The sequence below is a fragment of the Panulirus ornatus genome, chromosome 2 (genome assembly GCF_036320965.1).
Source record: "Panulirus ornatus isolate Po-2019 chromosome 2, ASM3632096v1, whole genome shotgun sequence".
NCBI lineage: Eukaryota > Metazoa > Arthropoda > Malacostraca > Decapoda > Palinuridae > Panulirus > Panulirus ornatus.
In genome coordinates, this window is record NC_092225.1 from 92571141 (window position 1) to 92593952 (window position 22812).

General features: G+C 40.3%; 2 protein-coding genes across 3 annotated transcripts in view; both read left to right on the top strand.

Annotated features, from left to right (window-relative positions):
• Positions 1 to 11555, top strand: part of LOC139758380 (uncharacterized) — a 326365-nt gene extending 314810 nt beyond the window's left edge. For both annotated transcript variants that reach the window (XM_071679698.1, XM_071679709.1), the window contains exon 7: positions 5961 to 11555. In XM_071679698.1, the coding sequence (XP_071535799.1) occupies positions 5961 to 6070 (110 nt within the window). In that variant the 3' untranslated portion in view covers positions 6071 to 11555. The remainder of the gene's footprint in view (positions 1 to 5960) is intronic.
• Positions 11556 to 18167: 6612 nt separating this feature from the next.
• LOC139753241 (uncharacterized) overlaps positions 18168 to 22812 on the top strand; it is a 70299-nt gene continuing 65654 nt past the window's right edge. Inside the window, exon 1 of the mRNA XM_071669484.1 lies at positions 18168 to 18262. Coding sequence (XP_071525585.1) covers positions 18168 to 18262 — 95 coding nt within the window. The remainder of the gene's footprint in view (positions 18263 to 22812) is intronic.

Here is a 22812-nt window from a genome sequence, read left to right on the forward strand (position 1 = left end):
TTCCTCACTCATCCTCTCCATGTGCCCAAACCACTTCAAAACACCCTCTTCTGCTCTCTCAACCACGCTCTTTCTATTTCCACACATCTCTCTTACCCTTACGTTACTCACTCGATCAAACCACCTCACACCACACATTGTCCTCAAACATCTCATTTCCAGCACATCCATCCTCCTGCGCACAACTCTATCCATAGCCCACGCCTCGCAACCATACAACATTGTTGGAACCACTATTCCTTCAAACATACCCATTTTTGCTTTCCGGGATAATGTTCTCGACTTCCACACATTCTTCAAGGCCCCCAGAATTTTCGCCCCCTCCCCCACCCTATGATCCACTTCCGCTTCCATGGTTCCATCCGCTGCCAGATCCACTCCCAGATATCTAAAACACTTCACTTCCTCCAGTTTTTCTCCATTCAAACTCACCTCCCAATTGACTTGACCCTCAACCCTACTGTACCTAATAACCTTGCTCTTATTCACATTTACTCTTAACTTTCTTCTTCCACACACTTTACCAAACTCAGTCACCAGCTTCTGCAGTTTCTCACATGAATCAGCCACCAGCGCTGTATCATCAGCGAACAACAACTGACTCACTTCCCAAGCTCTCTCATCCCCAACAGACTTCATACTTGCCCCTCTTTCCAAAACTCTTGCATTTACCTCCCTAACAACCCCATCCATAAACAAATTAAACAACCATGGAGACATCACACACCCCTGCCGCAAACCTACATTCACTGAGAACCAATCACCAATCAATAATAATAATAATAATAATAATAATAATAAAAATAATGAATGTGGCCTGCCTAATATTGCGTGCGCTGCGATATGATTCCATGACAACAGTAAGTTATTCTGACCCAAACCAATACAGAGCTGTGGGGGCAAATGACCCCCCATATGTTTCCATCAGTTGTATAAACGAAGAGGAAGTCTTGCTCATCACATTACCTCGAGTTATCCGGTCTGATGGCAAAACACGATCAAAACCGAAGGAATTTAGGTTCAGGTATAAAGTCTGGGATTTGTACCTAAAATAGATATCATACAGGTTCGGGAATTTTCATCAGAAACGACCAGAGAAAAAAAAAATTTCCTCTCATTTACTTGCTCGTTTTCTATTCGTGTATTTAAAAATATTTTGGTCTCGGGTTAACTATTCTATTTGCATCTTTCGATGAAATGAATGGATCTTCGACGAGAATATAACTTACCCAGCGATACAGCCTCGCCAAAGACGACTTTTCACTCCCAATGTAACCTTGCACTGACGGAGTCCGGTAACACGTGCGCATGCGTAGTTTAGCGACAGGAACCATAAACCAACACTTGTTAGGCTAGGATCGGATTAGCATGGGTTCGAATCCTGGGCGTGGCAGTCGGCCCAGACCCAAACCCAGATGTTCACCCTTCCCATGGAGATAGTCGATAAATGGACACCTGGCTTAGGCAGTCAGTTGTGTGTATGTATGTGAGCACACAGGAGTAAAGCCATGGTACATATATATACAAGGTTAAGACACAATCTGTAATCACAAATGATTGTGTGTAGAATTACATGAATCTGTGGCTGTAACAGTCCTTTCACACGTAATATGAAACGAATTTATATTATTACGTTATAACCATATTCCTACGTCGTGTGTGTGTGTGTGTGTGTGTGTGTGTGTGTGTGTGTACACATAGCAGTGTGTGTGTGTGTACACATAGCACTATTTAATTTCGTATGTGTGAGAATATACATGCCAGAAAAAAGTTTCTTTCAAGTCCTGTCACTGATATTATGTATGTACTGTAAATATACTGATGTGCCTTTATGTTGGTGTACGTGTGTGTGTGTGTGTGTGTGTGTGTGTGTGTGTGTGTGTGTGTGTGTGTGTGTGTCAGTCTGTGTGACGGGCTGTCTTGTCTTGTGTGCGTGTGTGTGTGTAGTTGTGGTGGCCAGGGTGGGGAGGTTCAAGGCCCGGTAATCGGATCACGGGTCACGCAAGGTTTGGATCCTACTGACCACATCTCCTCCTGCCCACCCACCCTCCACGGTAGTCCTGCTACCCACCCAGCCAACCCACCCTCCACGGTAGTCCTGCTACTCACCCAGCCAACCCACCCTCCACGGTTAGTCTTGCCAACCCACTCTCCGTGGTAGTCCTGCTACCCACCCAACCAACCCACCCTCCACGGTAGTCTTGACAACCCACTCTCCGTGGTAGTCCTGCTACCCACCCAACCAACCCACCCTCCACGGTAGTCTTGACAACCCACTCTCCGTGGTAGTCCTGCTGCCCACCCTCCACGGTAGTCTTGGCAACCCACTCTCCGTGGTAGTCCTGCTGCCCACCCAGCCAACCCACCCTCCACTGTCGTCTTACTGCCAACCAACCCACCCTTCTCGGTAGTCTTTCTGCCAACCCATCCTCCTCGGCATTCTTCCTGCCAACCCACCCACCCACCCTCCTCGGCATTCTTCCTGCCAACCCACCCTCCCTCCAAAGCAGTCTTACTGCCGTCTTACCTGTCACAGTAACCTTGCTGCCAACCCACCCTCAACGGCAGTCTTGCTGCCGACCCACCCTCCATGGTAGTATTGCTGCCAGCCCACCGTTCATGGTACACCTGCTGCCCAACCCGCCCACCCACCCTACACGGTAGTTATGTTGTCAACCCACCTTCCACGATAGTCCTGCTGCCCACCCTCCACGTAGTCCTGGTATCAACCCACCCCACCCTCCTCGGTATTCCTACTGCCCACCCCACCCTCCACGGCAGACCCACTGCCCACTGTGTACCGTCACACTCAAACTAAAGCGTCCCAAACGCAATGGAGTATGGGGTATGAATTATGTCCATGTGTTATATGTATATGTATATATATATATATATATATATATATATATATATATATATATATATATATATATATATATATATATATATATATATATGTGTGTGTGTGGAAATGTATAGGTACGTATATGTGCATGTGTGGACGTGTATGTTTATACATGTGTATGTGGGTGGGTTGGGCCATTCTTTCGTCTGTTTCCTTGAGCTACCTCGCTAACGCGGGAGACAGCGACAAAGTATGTATATATATATATATATATATATATATATATATATATATATATATATATATATATATATCATTTTCATATCACCTTCTTTTCATTATTTCACTTCTTCTTCCAAGTACGCATCATACTAAGGTGAAAAGACGGTTCAATCTGCGCAAATATATGCAATTTTGGCAATGCAATTACAGAAACCTGAATTAATTACAGTGTGATGAACAGAGTCGCTCCACTGGGCCATTCACCAAAGCCTTTTTAAATATATATTCTTTTTTTGTATGTGATTTACGGGTATCATTAACTAACTACCTACAATGCCTGTTTTGTTCCCGTTACAACGACGCAGTAAAAAAAAAAAAAAAGGCACATCCATGGCGGAACAAATGAAAACATCATAATTCACATTTTCATCGTTTTCAGTAAACCCTTTTTTTATTTTTTATTTTTTTTTGCTTCAACTTAGTTTAGGGAACCCTTAACCTGCCTAAGCTTAAAAGTCTTTTAAATCAGCATTATGCTGATTGCAGCCAGATAAACCTATCCTTACCTATTTAAAGAACGTGTTCATATGAATAATAAAATTTACATGGTTTAACACGCCGAAGGAGTAAACCTATATATTTTAAACGTAAACAAAAAATTTGGTTTACATGGTACAACATGTTACAGCTAGATAAACCTAACCCTTACCTATCTCTAGCATACGTAAATAAATTATAGTATCCAACACACAGAGCAAAACAGGAAGCAATAATAGTAGACATAAACCCTAAACCTTATTCGACCAAGCGCGACATGATTTCATATCAAGTGTTTTCTTAATATTTTTTTTTTTTGCTTCTAGCATCGGCAGAGGGTGAAAGCAGACTCATATACACTAATTAGTATGAAATGAATGAATAAATGAATATTCTCCTCGTCATACATAGCAAAGAAAAAAAATTTGTATTTTTAATGTTGATTTTTTCCCCTGAAACATCTTTTTGAAGTAATAAGTGTATGGTAGTTTGCCATTTCTTAACATTTGATCCTTCCCTTTTACTTTATATTAAAGAAAAGTTTGGCCCCATCAATTATTGTATTATAGTTATCATTACTGCACCGTGAGTACAGTAATAAGGACCAAATTGCAATAATGGCTTCAATTATCTACCAGAGAAAATGGGAATATTTTTTTTCATAGAGTGCAGTGTAGTGAACCTTCGTCTCCACTTTTACCGACATTTATACACAGCGGACTTATAACTTGTGTCCATTTATGAAGATAAAACGTAACATGACCGAAGACAATCCTGGGAATAACCATGGAGGAAAGTACCCACAGAAAACGGTATAATTTCACGTTATTTTGTGACGTTGGATGGGTAACTCTGTTGTATTGGCCAGACTATTGTCAGGGTAACGTCTCATTATATGGGGTTATTCCATCACTAATCACGGTTAATTTGATAATGGGGGACAGGTATAACTGGGATAATATCCTTTTCCATCAGGAAGTGTTTCAAACTGTAGATATGTTGATATCTATCCATCCCATACTCTAAGTTATAACTAGAATATAAGAATTGTAGGTTTTTAAAACTGCTGAAAAAAGAAGGATACGTTTCAAATCCGTATTACGAGGTTAGAAAATAAGCCATCCCTGAACAGAATTAAGTCTATCATTCGTCACAGATCACCTGTTTGCTCGCACATAAGTTGAATTCTAACAACTCTAGGTACTTCCATAATGTATTACGGTATCTATACATTCATGTGTATCCTCAAGTGAGAGAATGATTAAAAAAAGAAAAAAATGTTCTTAAGTAACGTTAAACAATGTTGTCAATGATTCGCCTAGTATCCACTGCCCAACTTCTCCTGTCCATTCCCTGGGGAAATGCACATCACCGTACGTTTTAAGTTTATATACCAAGGTATATACATTTCTTTTTCCCATGCATTCAGCCAGCGAAATAATATAAGATTTAACTGAGGTAATGTGTACATCACTCGTAGCTAAAGCTGTTAAGCGAACCCGGAACTTCTGCACGTAACTGGTTTATGGGTTTGGGTCGATGTGGATATATTTCGCATCATGGAGGGTAAAATACACTAATTATTGATGAAATTCGTGTATCATTTAAATAGTTTTAATTATATTACCTTGTAATAATTTTCTTTAAAAAGTCTGAGATTTTTTTTTGCTGTATATGAACGATCGTGATCATGATGTAATATATATATATATATATATATATATATATATATATATATATATATATATATCCCTGGGGAAAGGGGAGAAAGAATACTTCCCACGTATTCCCTGCGTGTCGTAGAAGGCGACTAAAAGGGGAGGGAGCGGGGGGCTGGAAATCCTCCCCTCTCGTTTTTTTTTTTTTTTTTAATTTTCCAAAAGAAGGAACAGAGAATTGGACCAGGTGAGGGTAGTCCCTCAAAGGCCCAGTCCTCTGTTCTTAACGCTACCTCGCTAATGCGGGAAATGGCGAATAGTTTGAAAGAAAGAAAAGAAAGATATATATATATATATATATATATATATATATATATATATATATATATATATATATATATATATAATCTGTGTGACACTAGTGCTTTCTATCTAACCTTCAGATCTTTATATTTCCATAAAGAAGATCAGAATGAATAATACTGCCTCCACCACCAATTCTAGTCTATCACTCTGTGGGACAACAGAGAGAGAGAAAAAATAATAATAATCACATACCGTTTATCTACGTATCTGTCTAACGCTGTGTGTGTGTGTGTGTGTGTGTGTGTGTGTGTGTGTGTGTTGGCCGTAGGAGAGATAAATGAAGACCGTATCAAGAGGAGCATAACTTAAGTCACATCTTTTTCTCCTTTCAGGTTCGGGCGTCCACGTCTGCTTTTACCACCACCAGTGTCTGCTTCTGCTGCTCATCATCGCCCTCCTGCTGCCAGCAGCCCTCACCACCACCACCATCATCACCTGCTGAAATAATATCCTGCTCCCCCTCTCTCACACCTCCCCCTTCGCTACCTGCTCATCCTGCTGATGTTTATCGTTCTTGTAGTTAAAGAGAAGATGAAAAGAAAAAAAAACTCCATACTATTAACCTGTGTATCACTCTGTCGCTGGTATAATTGTAGGTATGGCGTTAATAAGCGTATCTTTGTATAGGTCGTATTATGACGTTTAATTTCTCTCCCCAGTGGTATATATATATATATATATATATATATATATATATATATATATATATATATATATATATATATATATATATATATCCTTACGACACGATGTGTGATCTTACAAGACAACAAAGTTTACGTTTTCTTTAACACTAGCTCAATATTTTTCATATACTAGTCCATGATTTAACGATGAACTTTTAAACTACAGAGCATATGAGACGGCATGTTAACATGTCAGGCTATAGAGTTTAACACTAAGCTGTAGTTTAGGTTGAGCGGCATCGAAATAAAAGGATCAGCTAAAATATGTCATAACACAGGTTGAAGACATGTTAAAACTACAACTTAATGTTTAAACAGTTGGTTAGCATGTTAGGTCGTAGTCTATGTTAAGAACGTAGTGTACCATGTCAAGCTGTACATGTTAACATGTTAGGCTAAAAGTACCGTGCAATAAAATGAACCTATAAAGAATCAAAATACTTTGGAAAAAGAATGAATGGCTTCAGATGCAACACTAGGATTGGGTGGATACCCTTACCGCTGCAAACCTCACACCACTTCAGTGGCAAGGCATTATAGTTAAATACGAGATGGATATGACGTTACGATGTCACAACTTTATCATTCTGGTTAGGGTAGGTTAAATTTATGTTTGGGTTAGCTAAATCAGGTTATCTTCAGCTGTTACTTTAATGTCAAGTTCGGCTAGGATAACTGGTTTAGTAGATTTTTTTTTTTTTCCAGCAAGGCGAGGGCGGGGGTACGTTGCATTGGGTTAATTCGGGTTAAAGGTAGGCCAGGGCAAGTTAGGTTAAGGTTTGGATCTTAGGGTAAGGCTGGGCTGGTTTGGCTTGGATTTATGGCTTGGCTAGCTTGGGTTACGTTAAGATTCAGCTATGTATGGGTTAGTTTAGATAGAATTAAATCTAGGTCAAGCTAGCGTACGTTAGGTTAGTTTGGGTTAGAATTATGGCATGCTGGGCTACGGCAAATGAGAGCATAGGTTAGTAAGGGTAAGTTACCTTACATTAATTACAGCTATGCTAGGTTAGAAAGAAGGTAGATTGCTATGCTAGCTAGGTTTGGCAGGGGAGTAAATTGCGATGTTAGGTTAGGGAAAGGGTAGATTATATGTTCGGTTTACCCAGAAAAAAAACAAATGATAAACCAAGTTATGATACCGTAACGTTATCCTCCACCTACGAAACATGACCTAAAAACTTGTTTCTCTCCTGATACTCATGGAGAAGAGACAGACAGACGGACGGCCATGTAGCCTAGCCCGGGAAAAAAGAAAAAAAAGAAATCCTTGCCACTGATCTAATGACCGTAGCTCAATCCTGTCACTTTTTATCACTTTCATCGTCCGTTTATTGTCATTAAGGATTAAATTGACCTGTTGTTGACAGTTCCCAGACGCTGAATGTAGTGTGTTTTAAGACCCTCCACCTCCCCTGACATTCCTCCAATCCCAAATCACACATTTTTAGCCAATGACGTAGTCTAGACATCCCTTAATTCCTGGAGTGCGACAGTACGACCCTAGAGCACGATGACAGGTACGACCCTTGAACACGACGCCACTAAGACCTCTCAAAGACTACGATACGACCCCTGGATATTCGTTCTTGGCCTCTGACCTGACCTTTGAGCCTTGGTTAGGTTAGGTCGAGGACAAGCGGTCATTACTTAATGGGGTCGTAAGGTCGTACTCATGGGTCATTTAGCGTCGTGCTCGAGGGGTCGTACCGCTGTGACTTAGGGACTAAAAGCTTTCTATGCTGTTCTTCCGTTCTCTCTCTCTCTCTCTCTCTCTCTCTCTCTCTCTCTCTCTCTCTCTCTCTCTCTCTCTATCTATCTATCTATCTATCTATCTATCTATCTGTCTATCTATCTCTCTGATCCCATGTATCTGCTGCCAGACAATTCTACAATACCTCTTCAAACTTCCTCTTAATAAGGACTGTTAAAGATGATAGCATTCTGATATTTACCCATTATATCAGCTGTTTCACAAGAATTCATTTACGCCAAAATTTCTCCATAAGACCGACACCTGTTGAATAATTCTAGTACATAACCATTGCCAAAGTTGCCTGTTGTGTCAACTGTTAGATAATCCTAATATATATATATATATATATATATATATATATATATATATATATATATATATATATATATATATATACATATATATATATATATTATGTATCGCAAAATTACTGTTGTGTTTACTGTTAAACAATTTTAAGTCCCTGCTGCCTAATAATTTAATCATATCACCTTTTCAAATAATTCTAGTGTTAAATGTTACGGTTTTCCCTATTCTCCGTATTACATAATTAAGTACTATTCTATTTTATTGGTTCGTAAACTGTTCAGTACTTCCACAATGTGTCCTGTTACATCATCGCAACACTGTGAACCGAATTCATTTTAGATGAATTAGGTCATCATAAAGTACACAACACACGCAAACACACAAGAGCCCATTACGCTTGGCCTACACATACACCGACCAGTGCCAGTAATGGCACCCCGAGCACACACACACCCAACCTGTGCCAATAATGGCACCCCGAGCACACACAAAGACCGACCTGTGCCAGTAATGGCACCCCGAGCACGCACACACACACGCACACACACACACACACACACACACACACCATTTGCCCGAAAACACTTCCACTATATTAAATGTTAACTATTCCCGTAGTAACCTGCTATGAAAATATCGGCTAAATTTGTAAAATTCGGCGGTTGTTTGCCAGTGAATGACCCCACCATGGCAGCTGCTAAACTTGAACTATGCTAACTGTTGAATATATATATATATATATATATATATATATATATATATATATATATATATATATATATATATATATAGTTCCTCCTCCTTCTCCAACTGTGTTTCCTATGTTAAGTGCTGGATAATTCCATAATAAACACTTTTGATTCTTATTTTTCTTTAAACTATATCAACTCGCAACATTCCACATCTACTGCTTTATCTCCTGTGTCAACGGTTACAAAATCCCATAACATCTACTGTGTTAACTGTTCAGATGATGTACAACATCTACTGCCGAACTCATGTATTGTGTTCAATGTCAACAAAAATTCCACAATATCTGCTGTAGTTGTGTTCCTCCAGTGTTAACTATCAAAAAACTCTACAACCTCTACTGCTGAAATGCTCCTGTGTTAACGATAAAAAAATATATATATATTCCACAGCATCTACTGCTGTACTCTTCCAATGTGTTAATTAAAATAATACAGCAATATACAATAACTAAAAATCTACCCTATCTTGTTATCAATTGTTTAATAATGCCTCAATATCGCTTCCTTCACTAATCTCTCTATTGTATCTCTTATCTCTTTTAAAAGTTCCATTATGTGGCCTGCTGAAATCCTCGTTATATTAATGATTTAATAATTCCATATCGCCTGCTGAAATCGCCTGTGTTGGCTACTGAAAAAAATTACTTCAACTATTGATTTGATTTTATATATGCTATGTCACAGGGAAATAAATCATAGTATCTCCAAGATGTTAATATAACAAATACTGGATACTTAACTATATTTATTGTAATGATACAAAAACAAAGTTCAGTCATATCGTAAAATCCACAGAAAAATTTGGATAGAGATTAATTGTTTGTTAATTATACTTGACGTCAAGTGCATACTTTCTACCAACCTTTCATGTCCCCCCCAACCTCTTCTCCATTTAAATATCTTAATGAACCGCTGTATATTCTAATCACAATTAGCTTTCATTTACATGATTTTGCTTTCTTTTTCATCATTTTGATACAGGCATAATTTGTATGAACGCTCACACTGCCTATATATATATATATATATATATATATATATATATATATATATATATATATATTCACACCATGCTCAATATGTTTGTTGTATCACTCGTAACTCTTGACCTGTGCTAAATTGTTCGGTTCCAATATGCATCTCCATTTCATTTTTTTTTTTTTCCTTTCTACTTAAAATGTCTGACGTATTCTCTTTATGTGCATATGATGAAATGGAAGATGACTTGGGCTTTAAGGTTACTTATCAACCGTCCAGGGTCATTACAACCGCCCAGGGTCATTACAACCGCCCAGGGTCATTACAACCGCCCAGGGTCATTACAACCGCCAGGGTCATTACAACCGCCAGGGTCATTACAACCGCCCAGGATCATTATAACCACCCAGGGTCATTACAACCGCCCAGGGTCATTACAACCGCCAAGGTCATTAAGGTCGTCAAGGTCTGATAAGAAACCCATATACAACAACACATTATTGAGCGATATCGACGCATTTCCTTATATTGACTACTAAATATTTTTTTCTTTTATAAAATGTACGCCACTGAATCTTATGTACCATATTGACATATCTAGCGATGATTAATTTTATTGTTCTGATATGATCATTGCTCCGTTGCGTCACATGGAGAGCAGTGAGGATCGAACGCAGTTTGAAACAGCCTAGCTATGTCATAGTGAATCGTCTCTCGGATGAGAGAGAGACATTTCTTTTGTCCTGCTTAACTTCACCTTCTCCCTGATCAATCCTCAAGTCCTCTCTGTTACTGCTGGTATTTCATGTTGTTCCATAGGATCAGGATATAGTGCAATCATAACCTATCGAGCACAGTTCAATGTCATTAAACCCAGGTATAAACCTCCGAAATCAATTTTACCGTTTCGATTGAGTCTCTTATTTTATCTATGTCTCAAAGATCTCTTCAGTCCTGTATCTTTTTTTTTCCCCTGTAGATACTCCGGCATTTTACTGATACATTCTCGAGCTCTCATTCTCCCCACTTGTTTCTTAATATTTGCAACACAAAGCTGATTCACGTGAAGCGCCAAATAGATAAATCTTTACTGTATTTTTGGATATTTTTTTCCCTCCTCCCCATTGTACTGCAGAATATTCCAGGCTGTATACTAACAAGTTCTCCAACTGTGTCTATCGCTGAAGATCTATCGATCGAAGTTCCGCTGCTATGATTAATACATTCTTTGTTTAATGTCTGCCTCTCTTGCCAGGCTATGCTGGGCAATACTACTCTCCCTTGTAACTTGAGATCACGTTCAAGTGACCAACTTAAGTAACTTATAGGATCTAAGTCTTTAAGATTAAGTGATGACTTTTACTTGCATGTGGGTATTTATAAGTGTCAAGAGTAATCATAAAATAAAACTAAAATATAGTCTATTGAAGGTGTGGTGTTTTATTATCATTATATCCTAATCTAACGTAGAGAGGACTGATGAATAACAAATTGACGAGAGGGAATGGTTTCATTTGTTTTAATTTCATTTGTTTTGTGATCCTGTTCATGTGCACTGCATCATTTGATGTTGATTCCTTTACGTCTTTTGTCTTTAGGATCTTTTCTCTTTTATAAGAGTGGATCCTGTTATCCTTTCAACTCATTTCTGTAGCCTCCTTTAACATTCATATTGACAGTCATCCAAATAAGACAAAATCATTAGGAATATGAATGATACATTTAACTACACGTGTATGGAATGAAGTGTAGTATAATTTCATCAATATGAATTGTTTTAATCTTAATAAATATAACCTGTGTTGATATTTACTCTCAAGATGACAACAGCAAAATAATTCGTCATCAGTGATGGCACACAAGTACTTCCAACTTCCCAGCACGTTAAATAAGTCCAAACATTGTAGCATTATCATGACATTTCAACACGGCACTTTATGAACGAGATGGAAACCCATTTGTATGGACAACATCCAAAAATTACCACCTTTTGGCGAACGAGCTTTTATGACGAGTGGATCGATATTTCGGTTTTTTTTGTTTTGTTTTGACGTTGAAGGTATTCGAGTACACAGTATTCGAATAGAACATTTCTACTGGCCAGGCCCATAGCCTAGCGGTAGCATTCCCGCCTGTGGCACAGAGGTCCCGGGTTCGATCCTGGCTGTTGGAAGTTTGTATGATATATATATATATATATATATATATACTCGTTTATCTATCAATTATAATTGATCGCCGTTTCCCGCGTCAAGCGCGGTAGCGCCAGGAAACAGACGAACAACGGCTTATCCAATCATATACACATATTAGTAGACACATAAACGCCCATACACGCATATATACATACATATACATATCAACATATACACAGATATATATATATATATATATATATATATATATATATATATATATATACAGGTGAGGATATTCCCTCAGAGGTACAGTCCTCTGTTCTTAACGCTACCTTGCTAATGCAGGAAATGGCGAATAGTTTGAAAGAAAAATATATTTATATTCATACTTGCTTGCCTTCAACCCATTCCCGGCGCCACCCCTCCATCACAGGAAACAGCATCTCTGACCCCCTCTTCAGCAAGGTAGGGCCAGAAAAAAAACACACACAAAAAAGGCCTAAAACCCTCCATAAATGAAGTACAAATCTATGCATACGTGACGAACCTCACCTTACAATACCACCTCAAGCCAACGCCACAGCCACCTTCATTTCCTACCACAAAAGACGGGTAACACTTCTGAAATTCCGGACATGAAATAGGAAACTTATTATTGTCAGGCAAGACGTACGTGTGTGTGTGTGTGTGTGTGTGTGTGTGTGTGTGTGTGTGTGTGTGTGTGTGTGTGTGTGTGTGTGTGTGAGTGAGTGAGTGAGTGAGTGAGTGAGTGTGTTTTGATATCTGAGTTTTACGGAGAGAGAGAGAGAGAGAGAGAGAGAGAGAGAGAGAGAGAGAGAGAGAGAGAGAGAGAGAGAGAGAGAGAGAGAGAGAGTCTTTACATTTGTCACCCCCCCCCAGCTGAAGCCTACCACCCCCATTCACCAACCAGCTCTGAAGGAAGGGGGGGGGGGGGGATTGATAAACAGTTGGGTTTGGCTGTGGACCAGCTGGTGTCCTGTCAAGGACGCGAACCCGGATCCACTTGCTTGATTCGTAGGTTGCAACGCTAACCACTGCATCGCAGGCGAGTGTCGCACTCTCGTTTTCTGTTTGCTTCAGACAGACTAATATATTTTCTTCATCTTACATAAATAACTGAAGAAATTACTTTCTAGGAACATATGTAGAAGGAAGAACTCCTCAATGCATGATTACCGACAAAATAAACATGCGTACGTCTTTTATTTCCTATTCTTGTTGAATTAAAAGAATATATTTGATGACCTAAGAACTTGAGGAATATGTATATAATAAAAAGTATAATATATATATATATATATATATATATATATATATATATATATATATATATATATATATATATATATATAATTCTTTCATTATACTTTGTCGCTGTCTCCCGCGTTTGCGAGGCAGCGCAAAGAAACAGACGAAAGAATGGCCCAATCCACCCACATACACATGTATATACATACACGCCCACACACGCACATATACATACCTATACATTGCAACGTATACAAAATTATACACACACAGACATAAACATATATACACATGTACATATTCATATTTGCTGCTTTTATTCATTCCCGTCGCCAACCCACCACACATAACATAGGACAGCAGATACGTCAAATTCTTAAGAAACAGGAAACTATATACACACACATATATATATATATATATATATATATATATATATATATATATATATATATATTCTTTCTTTCAAACTATTCGCCATTTCCCGCGTTAGTGAGGCAGCGTTAAGAACAGAGAACTGGGCCTTTGAGGGAATATCCTCACCTGGCCCCCTTCTCTGTTCCTTCTTTTGGAAAATTAAAAAAAAAAAATAATGAGAGGAGAGGATTTCCAGCCCCCCTGATGGGAAATGACCGGTGTAGACCCCGTTGCTCACCAACGTGAGACGAAGGGTATTCGAGTACATAGTATTCGAATAGTCATTTCCCTATAGGGGTCCCGGTTCGATATATCACAAAACATGAACCACATCATTTTCACAAGTACAGACAGATCAACACTGTCGTAACCGCAAAAAGAGGATCATATCCTATAAATCACTCTTCATCTCCGTACCTCTCTTAAAAACCCGGTCACACTGCATCTGAACTGACGTCATAAAACGACAATTCTCAACCCTCGAGCAGTCAAAACCCTCACGCCGACGACGCACACTGTGTGCTGGGAGTGTGTGTGTGACGCCTCTCCACCAAAAACACACCCGCCAGGCAGGGGAGCAAAGAGCGTCCCGTCATTCCCTCGTTTGGGATTTTCCAATGGATGATGATGATGATGTCATAGGCCGTCCCCCCCCCCCCCCAAGCACAACCCCCCCTCCGCGCCGCCCCGAACAGGGGATGCCCGTGGGGGGGGGGGGGAGACAGGAAAGGGGATGGGATGGGGGAGGAGGGAGTGATCTTCTCAACTGTAGTTGCCAGGTCTCACCATCGACGGCAAATGGAGAAAAACATGATGTTACCGCTCATGAACATCTAATGTAATTTCCATAATTCTTGATGGATCTTATTGACATAGCGTTACGTTTCACCAGCTGTCGAGCAGATGTCACCAGATGATGTCTGTGTCACACAGGGAATATATTTATTCTTTAATATAGCTTAGTCGTAGATAGCAACGATTTTGGGATTCTCGGACAGGTTCAACAAGACGAATTTCGTTTTGCCTTGTGTGACGTATGGCAAAATTGAGTCCGCCAACATGCGCATACATTCCCGTGAGAGAATTTTGTATTTTCAGTGAAGACAGACCATAGGTGACCTAAGTGAAAAATGTATCAACACCACTCCAAGCGATATACTACGTTATAACTTCTCAAAACGTTCGTTATACGAAAATTGCGTCAGACACAGACAAAAAAAAAAAAATAGGCGACTTTTGCTCACATCCGCTTTGTTATATGTCGTGTCTAATGCACCGAAGCGTGAGCCCGCTATGCGTGGTCAAACTACACAAAACTTTCCGTGATTAACGCTGCAGGTGAGCCTTCCTCCCCCCCCCCCCCCCCCCCCCTCTATACCACAACGTTTCAATTCGTTCAATCCCATGCACGCTTCTCACTCCTCTGACGACTCAAGTCAAATCAATATAGACGGATCAAAACCTCTTCCCCATCCTTCCATCAGAAACGTACTGGGTATATTATGTGTTGAAAATCTCATTCCTACATTGCGAAAGGGAAAAGACAGCCCCGCCTCCCTCCTATAATGACGTACGGAACACACTGTTCGTTCTATCCTGGCACAGCGAACATATCCTATACAACGAATCTTAGGAATTCTAAAGTTTCCCTACGTCTCCCACGCTGATGATGCTCAGCTAAGAGACAGATGTCCTCCTTAATGCCATTTTCCCTCCCTTTCGAACGAGATCAGAATCTCCTCTGGGTCTGTCTTTAAGGCTACGACTCGTTACCCCGATCCTATTCTTGAACGTATTATGCCCGATACTTTATCTCCACCTAAACCCTTAGACACGTATACATATCCTCCACTCGTGCTATCATTGAAATGCTGTGTACGAGTGATTGGAAAACACACACACATATATATATATATATATATATATATATATATATATATATATATATATATATATATATATATATAGATATATATATGATTGAAAGAGTGAAAGAAAATGAAATTATTTCGAGATATAATTCATTCCTGTTTTGATCTTTATACTGTGTTGTATCATTTATGATTACGGTCGCTGAATATTAGTGAAACTTAATATAATTCACACTTTTATCAGATGAAGCAAAAGGTGCGGTGAGAAAGGTAATCATATTTAACGAGGGCTACCACTACAACTACCACTACATCTACGAAGACTACATCTACCAGGGGTAAGAAGCTAGTGTCCCCTGGCGGCCATGTTACATGGTTTTCGAGAGGAAATTTCTCGCTACCTAGCATTGTCTTGCTTCCCTAGAATTCTGTACATCGGTCTATCGAAGGGTCTACGCACTGCTCTGTGTACAGTAACATCTGGCGGGGTCTGTGTATGGCTCGTCAGTGGGGTCTGTGTATTGCTCTGCGTACAGTAACATCTGGCGGGGTCTGTGTATGGTTCGTCAGTGAGGTCTGTATATTGCTCTGTGTACAGTAACATCTGGCGGGGTCTGTGTATGGTTCGTCAGTGGGGTCTGTGTATTGCTCTGTGTACAGTAACATCTGGCGGGGTCTGTGTATGGTCCGTGAGTGGGGTCTGTCTCTAGGGGCGTCATCCGTGACGTGCGGACATGGGGGCTTCACCTCACTGTAAGCCCTGTCATGGGTCACGCAAGACAACACTGAGATAGTGTGTGTGTGTGTGTGTGTGTGTGTGTGTGTGTGTGTGTGTGTGTGTGTGTGTGCGTGTGTGTGTGTGTGTGTGTGTGTCTATAGTCAAACAGTTATAAAAGGAGAGAGATCTACCGTTTTGAAGTCACACCTGGAATGTTGATTGTTAAGTGATAACGAAAATACCTGGGCCCAATTAATGTGCTTTTGTTTATCTTGTACTTTCCATTTCTTGTATCATAATGTAGTTTTAACCCTGGTGTTTAATTTCATCTCATAACTTTAAGACGGCGTTATCCAGTGCTCGTAACAAGAGTCATCCTTTGTACAAGCCTGGCACTCACAATGTAAGCAATGCACACAAGGAATATTTTAAGAAAGAGTTTAAATTACAGTATTTATGGCGCAAGAGAGAGAGAGAGAGAGAGAGAGAGAGAGAGAGAGAGAGAGAGAGGGAAAATGAACATAAAGCGTAAAAATATCATATTCAACTTTTAAATACATTAATCACTATGTCAATGTCTGTTTAGAGTGTCATCTGATATTAAATGCCAAGGTTCTTGATGCCTTTATGTTTGCGAGTACATGCGCATGTGCATGCATGTTTGTGTAGTTGCATATATATATATATATATATATACACACACACAGTATGATACATACGCATATACGGCACATTTGGCAAGTTACAGAGTACTATGAACCCCGGGCATTCTAGCTAGTGTCGGCTCTGATCCGCAACTAAAGACAAACACACACTGGACCATGGTTCTGTCGAGTACCTAGCAATATCAGCGCCTTCACACCAGGTTGCATCAAACACAGTGTGTTTACTGGATGCTCCGGATAATATCCTACAACATCTCCCTTCCATTCGCAACCGTCTCGTGAAATCATCGCAACCGCTCTGTAACATGTAAGGCAACACACACACTGTATTTGAATCAGCTATACGTATTTACCAGCGCCAATGCATTCAGTGTGTCGTAAATCACATGAAGTATTTTGGGCCACTCGTTGGTCGCTACCGACGTCATGTTTAACGTATGTCGCAAATCTTTATATCTGAATGTAATCTGATACTCTACATGTACACATTCCTTCATATTTCCATGGGAGGACGGCCTTCTATGTCCTTTGCCCAACCCACCCAGCCAGAAACCCACCAACCCACCAAATGGAACCCACCTGTGTCAACGCACCGTACTATCTATTGTATATATACCATCTCGTCCTTGCCTTCGCCAGCGACCTTCTCCGGCTTTACACTATCACAGAACCTCTGTTTTTTTTTTTTTTAATGTGTACTTACATTAAACATTCGTAAATAATTCAATAAACATAGTGGGTACTTTAATGGGAACGTGAAAAATTAATGTTGTTTACATCACGAAGAATATAAGCCAATCTGTTACGGCAACAGTGGGTGCAAATCATCCATTTCTATCTCATTTTTTTTTTGTCTGAGAGCGAAATCGTTGAACGTTTTTACTGTCTTAAAAACCGATAGATTCAAGTTTACAAAACCACGGATATCCCCCGCCTGAAAAGATTGACTCTGATGAATAAGTCTTAGACGAAGAGCCAGGATGGATATCATGAACATGAGAGATTCAGTTCTAGCGAATATGGCAACTGTTCATGTGAGAGCCCTCACCAGAGACGGACTCGCAGCAAGTCCAGTGTAAGTACTGCCATTAGAGAAGGTATATCGCAGAGCTCGAGTGGCTCTTTTTAACATCGTATTTCAGTATCTGGCATCGTGACTTGATCCATTTCGACTTGAACATAAGTCATATCCAGTGTATATAAAGGACATTAACCGCCATTATTTGGTGACGGGGAGAGAGTGAGTTCGCCCGATACCTCATCGTAAGCCTCATAACTTTTGGGAATCCCAACGCTGGCTCTACTGACACTTCAGGAAGCGGACGACTTCACACAAGATCATCCTTGAATATAATCATCAACTACGTCACTGTTCGTGCGAGCTCTTCGTGTCCACACCTTTGGATAGAAAAAGAAAGAAAAAAAGACGGAACACCTCTGCTTGCTGCTTGCTGGGCACCGCCAGTTTAAGGTATTTGAATATTACACAGTACTGAGATGAATTTTTAGTGTCCTCGTTCTACTACAGTGGATTCTAAGGTTAACCTGGATGTTCTTGAAGGAATCCAAGTCAAGTAAAAGTCATTCGCGTTCCGGGAGTGAAACATTCTAACGGCAGAAAAGTTGGCGGACATTTTCAAGTCACTGTAGTAGACCTACCCTACCCGAAAAATTACAGCGCCATCACATCAAACCAGGCTGGAAAACATCGATTTTTTTTGTTTTTGTTTAATCCACATTGTCCGTTACCAAACAGAATAACACGCCGGTACACCGAGATCCAGCGCGCGAGCGTTTGAACATGTAATGAACAAAGAAAAACAAAAGGGGAGAGAGAGAGAGAGAGAGAGAGAGAGAGAGAGAGAGAGAGAGAGAGAGAGAGAAACGTGTGTTGGGGGGGGGGGGGCAATGGACCGGCTGGGCCTGTACGTCACATCTCGAGATACATGGGTTACCTACCTCACCCCCCCCCACCCTCAACACACACACACACACACACACACCCACACCCACACCCACCCACACCCACATCCACTCAACCTAACACATAACTGTTCTCACTGTGACTGTCTTAACCTATTATGTAATTCAGTCACTGGAGCCTACTAGTACCTGGCTGAACCTTTTGTACACAACGCATCCTCCTTTAGCTTAGCAGTGCTTGCTGTGAATATCAAGAATCAAATCCTAAACACAGTACAACAACGAACAAGAATCGCATGGTAATGCCTGTGTCTAACTTAAACCCCTGCTCTATGCCCTTCGCCCACACTATCGTACACTTTATATATATATATATATATATATATATATATATATATATATATATATATATATATATATATATATATATATATATTCATTCATTATACTTAATCACTGTCTTTCCGCGTCAGCTAGGTAGCCCCAGGAAACAGACGAATGATGGCCCATCCACTCATACACACACACACACACACATATATATATATATATATATATATATATATATACATAAACGCCCACACATGCACTTATAAATACATATACATATCAACATATACATACATACAAATACACAAACATATGCATACATATACTAATGTACATATTCATACTTGCTTGCTTTCATCCATTCCTGTTGCTGTCCCGCCACACAGGAAATAGCATCGCTACGCTCCGCTCCAGCGAGGTACCGCCAGAAAAATAGACAAAAAGCCCACATTGGTTCACACTCAGTCTCTAGCTGTCATGTGTAATGCACCGAAACCACAGCTCCCTTTCCACATCCAGGTCCCACAGACCTTCCCATGATTTACCCCAGGCGCTTCACATGCCCTGGTTCAGTCCACTGCCCACGTCCAATCCGGTATACCACACCGTTCCAATTCAACCTGTTCCTTGCACGCCTCTCACCCTCCTGAATGTTCAGACCCTGATCGTTCATAATCTTTTTCACTCCATCCTTCCACCTCCAATTTGGTCTCCTGCTTCTCCTTGTTCCCTACGAGTCCACGGGGTAATGAAACGCGTTAAGTTCCCAAGTGCACTTTCGTGTATTAATCACATCATCAGGGGAGACACAAGAGAGAAATATAAGTCAGTTGATATACAACGAAAAGACGTAGCTAGGACGCCATTTGGTAAAGTGACTACCCGAATGCAGGTCGGGTACGATCGAATCTGGCAACAAGCGTATCATAAACATTATGTGGACATGAAGGGAAACTGTTTACATCCGGGTAGTCATCTGTTTACCATATGGCGTCTTAGTTACGTCTCTTCGTTGTATATCAGCTAAATGCTATATTTCTTTCTTGTATCTCCCCTGATGATGTGATTATTACACGAAAGTACACTTGGGAACCTGTCGTGTTTCACTTCCCCGTGTGCTCATATGGATATACTTGATCACGCGCTCAATTGTGATCGTTTCCTGTATATATATATATATATATATATATATATATATATATATATATATATATATATATATATATATATAAAATGTTTGACAAAATATTTACAAATTGACCATATTTTGTTAGTGACAGTTTTAATTAATTAATGGAAATTAGATTGTAATTTAACACGAATGTAAACTAGATGAGTAATAATCAAAGGATCTCATCCGATTCCCTTTTATTACCTGAATTATATATATATATATATATATATATATATATATATATATATATATATATATATATTTATACTTTGTCGCTGTCTCCCGCGTTTGCGAGGTAGCGCAAGGAAACACGAAAGAAATGGCCCAACCCCCCCCCCCATACACATGTACATACACACGTCCACACACGCAAATATACATACCTACATAGCTTTCCATGGTTTACCCCAGACGCTTCACATGCCTTGATTCAATCCACTGACAGCACGTCAACCCCTGTATACCACATTGCTCCAATTCACTCTATTCCTTGCCCTCCTTTCACCCTCCTGCATGTTCAGGCCCCGATCACAGAAAATCTTTTTCACTCCATCTTTCCACCTCCAATTTGGTCTTCCTCTTCTCCTCGTTCCCTCCACCTCCGACACATATATCCTCTTGGTCAATCTTTCCTCACTCATTCTCTCCATGTGCCCAAACCATTTCAAAACACCCTCTTCTGCTCTCTCAACCACTCTCTTTTTATTTCCACACATCTCTCTTACCCTTACGTAACTTACTCGATCAAACCACCTCACACCGCACATTGTCCTCAAACATCTCATTTCCAGTACATCCATCCTCCTGCGCACAACTCTATCCATAGCCCACGCCTCGCAACCATACAACATTGTTGGAACCACTATTCCTTCAAACATACCCATTTTTGCTTTCCGAGATAATGTTCTCGACTTCCACACATTCTTCAAGGCTCCCAAAATTTTCGCCCCCTCCCCCACCCTATGATCCACTTCCGCTTCCATGGTTCCATCCGCTGCCAGATCCACTCCCAGATATCTAAAACACTTCACTTCCTCCAGTTTTTCTCCATTCAAACTCACCTCCCAATTGACTTGACCCTCAACCCTACTGTACCTAATAACCTTGCTCTTATTCACATATATATATATATATACTATACTTAATCGCTGTTTCCAGAGGTAGCGCAAGGAAAACAAACGAAGAATGGCCCACCCACCCACAAACATATATATGCATAAACGTCCTTAAACGCACATATACATACATATACATTTCAACGTATACGTACATATACATACACAGACATATACATATATACATATGTACATATTCATACTTGCTGCCTTCAAATATTCCCGTTGCCACCCCGCCACACATAAAATAGCTTAATAATTCGGTGGGGCAACAGCCGACGCGTCAAAACAAACAAACACAGACCGGACAGCTTAGCGGGCTGTCCCCAGCGCCTCTGTCCCCGACAGCTTACTACACCAGCCACACCAGCTGAGCTTAAGTCATCGTCAAGGTACAGAAACGAAATGGGAGACACCGAACCAATCGAGGGGTGAAATGATATCGAGTCCGCAGCAAGAAAGGAGGGAACGTGTCCTTAAAATGGTCGAGTGTGAAGGTTGAATGGGTGCGTTCCAAGATGGCAGCCTAGTCAAACTTGGCTGAAGGGGGAGCAACACGCTTTTGTGTGTGTGTGTGTGTGTGTGTGTCCCGGGTTTACTTACCTCTGGAAGTCCCACCAGACTTTTGTACGAGTTCCTGTGAAAGAAGATTTTATCATGATACGAGGAAGGAGCCTTACTGCTTACGTCATACATACCAGTTTGTTCAAGGGGTAGTTATTTCCCACTGCCACGTAAACGGCAGCATTATCAGCCACTGGTTCGTGTTTGTCGGATCCCCTCGTAAATATTTCTGGTCACAATCCGTGCATTTTTTTTTTTTTTTTTAATACACTTGGCAAAAATTGGAATTTTTGAACTCGACATCGTTTCATCTTAGTTCCATAGTGTTTTTGATATTAGTGCCTTTCTGACATATTCCAAGGGATTCTTGTAGATGTTTTTTTCTTAGTGGCCGACATTGCTCGGGCAAAATGTATAAGCCAAATCGTGGCCATTTCGGTAAGAAGAGAATAGGAGAAAAATGCATCTGGGATTACTCATAGCTCCTCAGTCGTCTTGCAGACCTAACTCTCAAAGGTG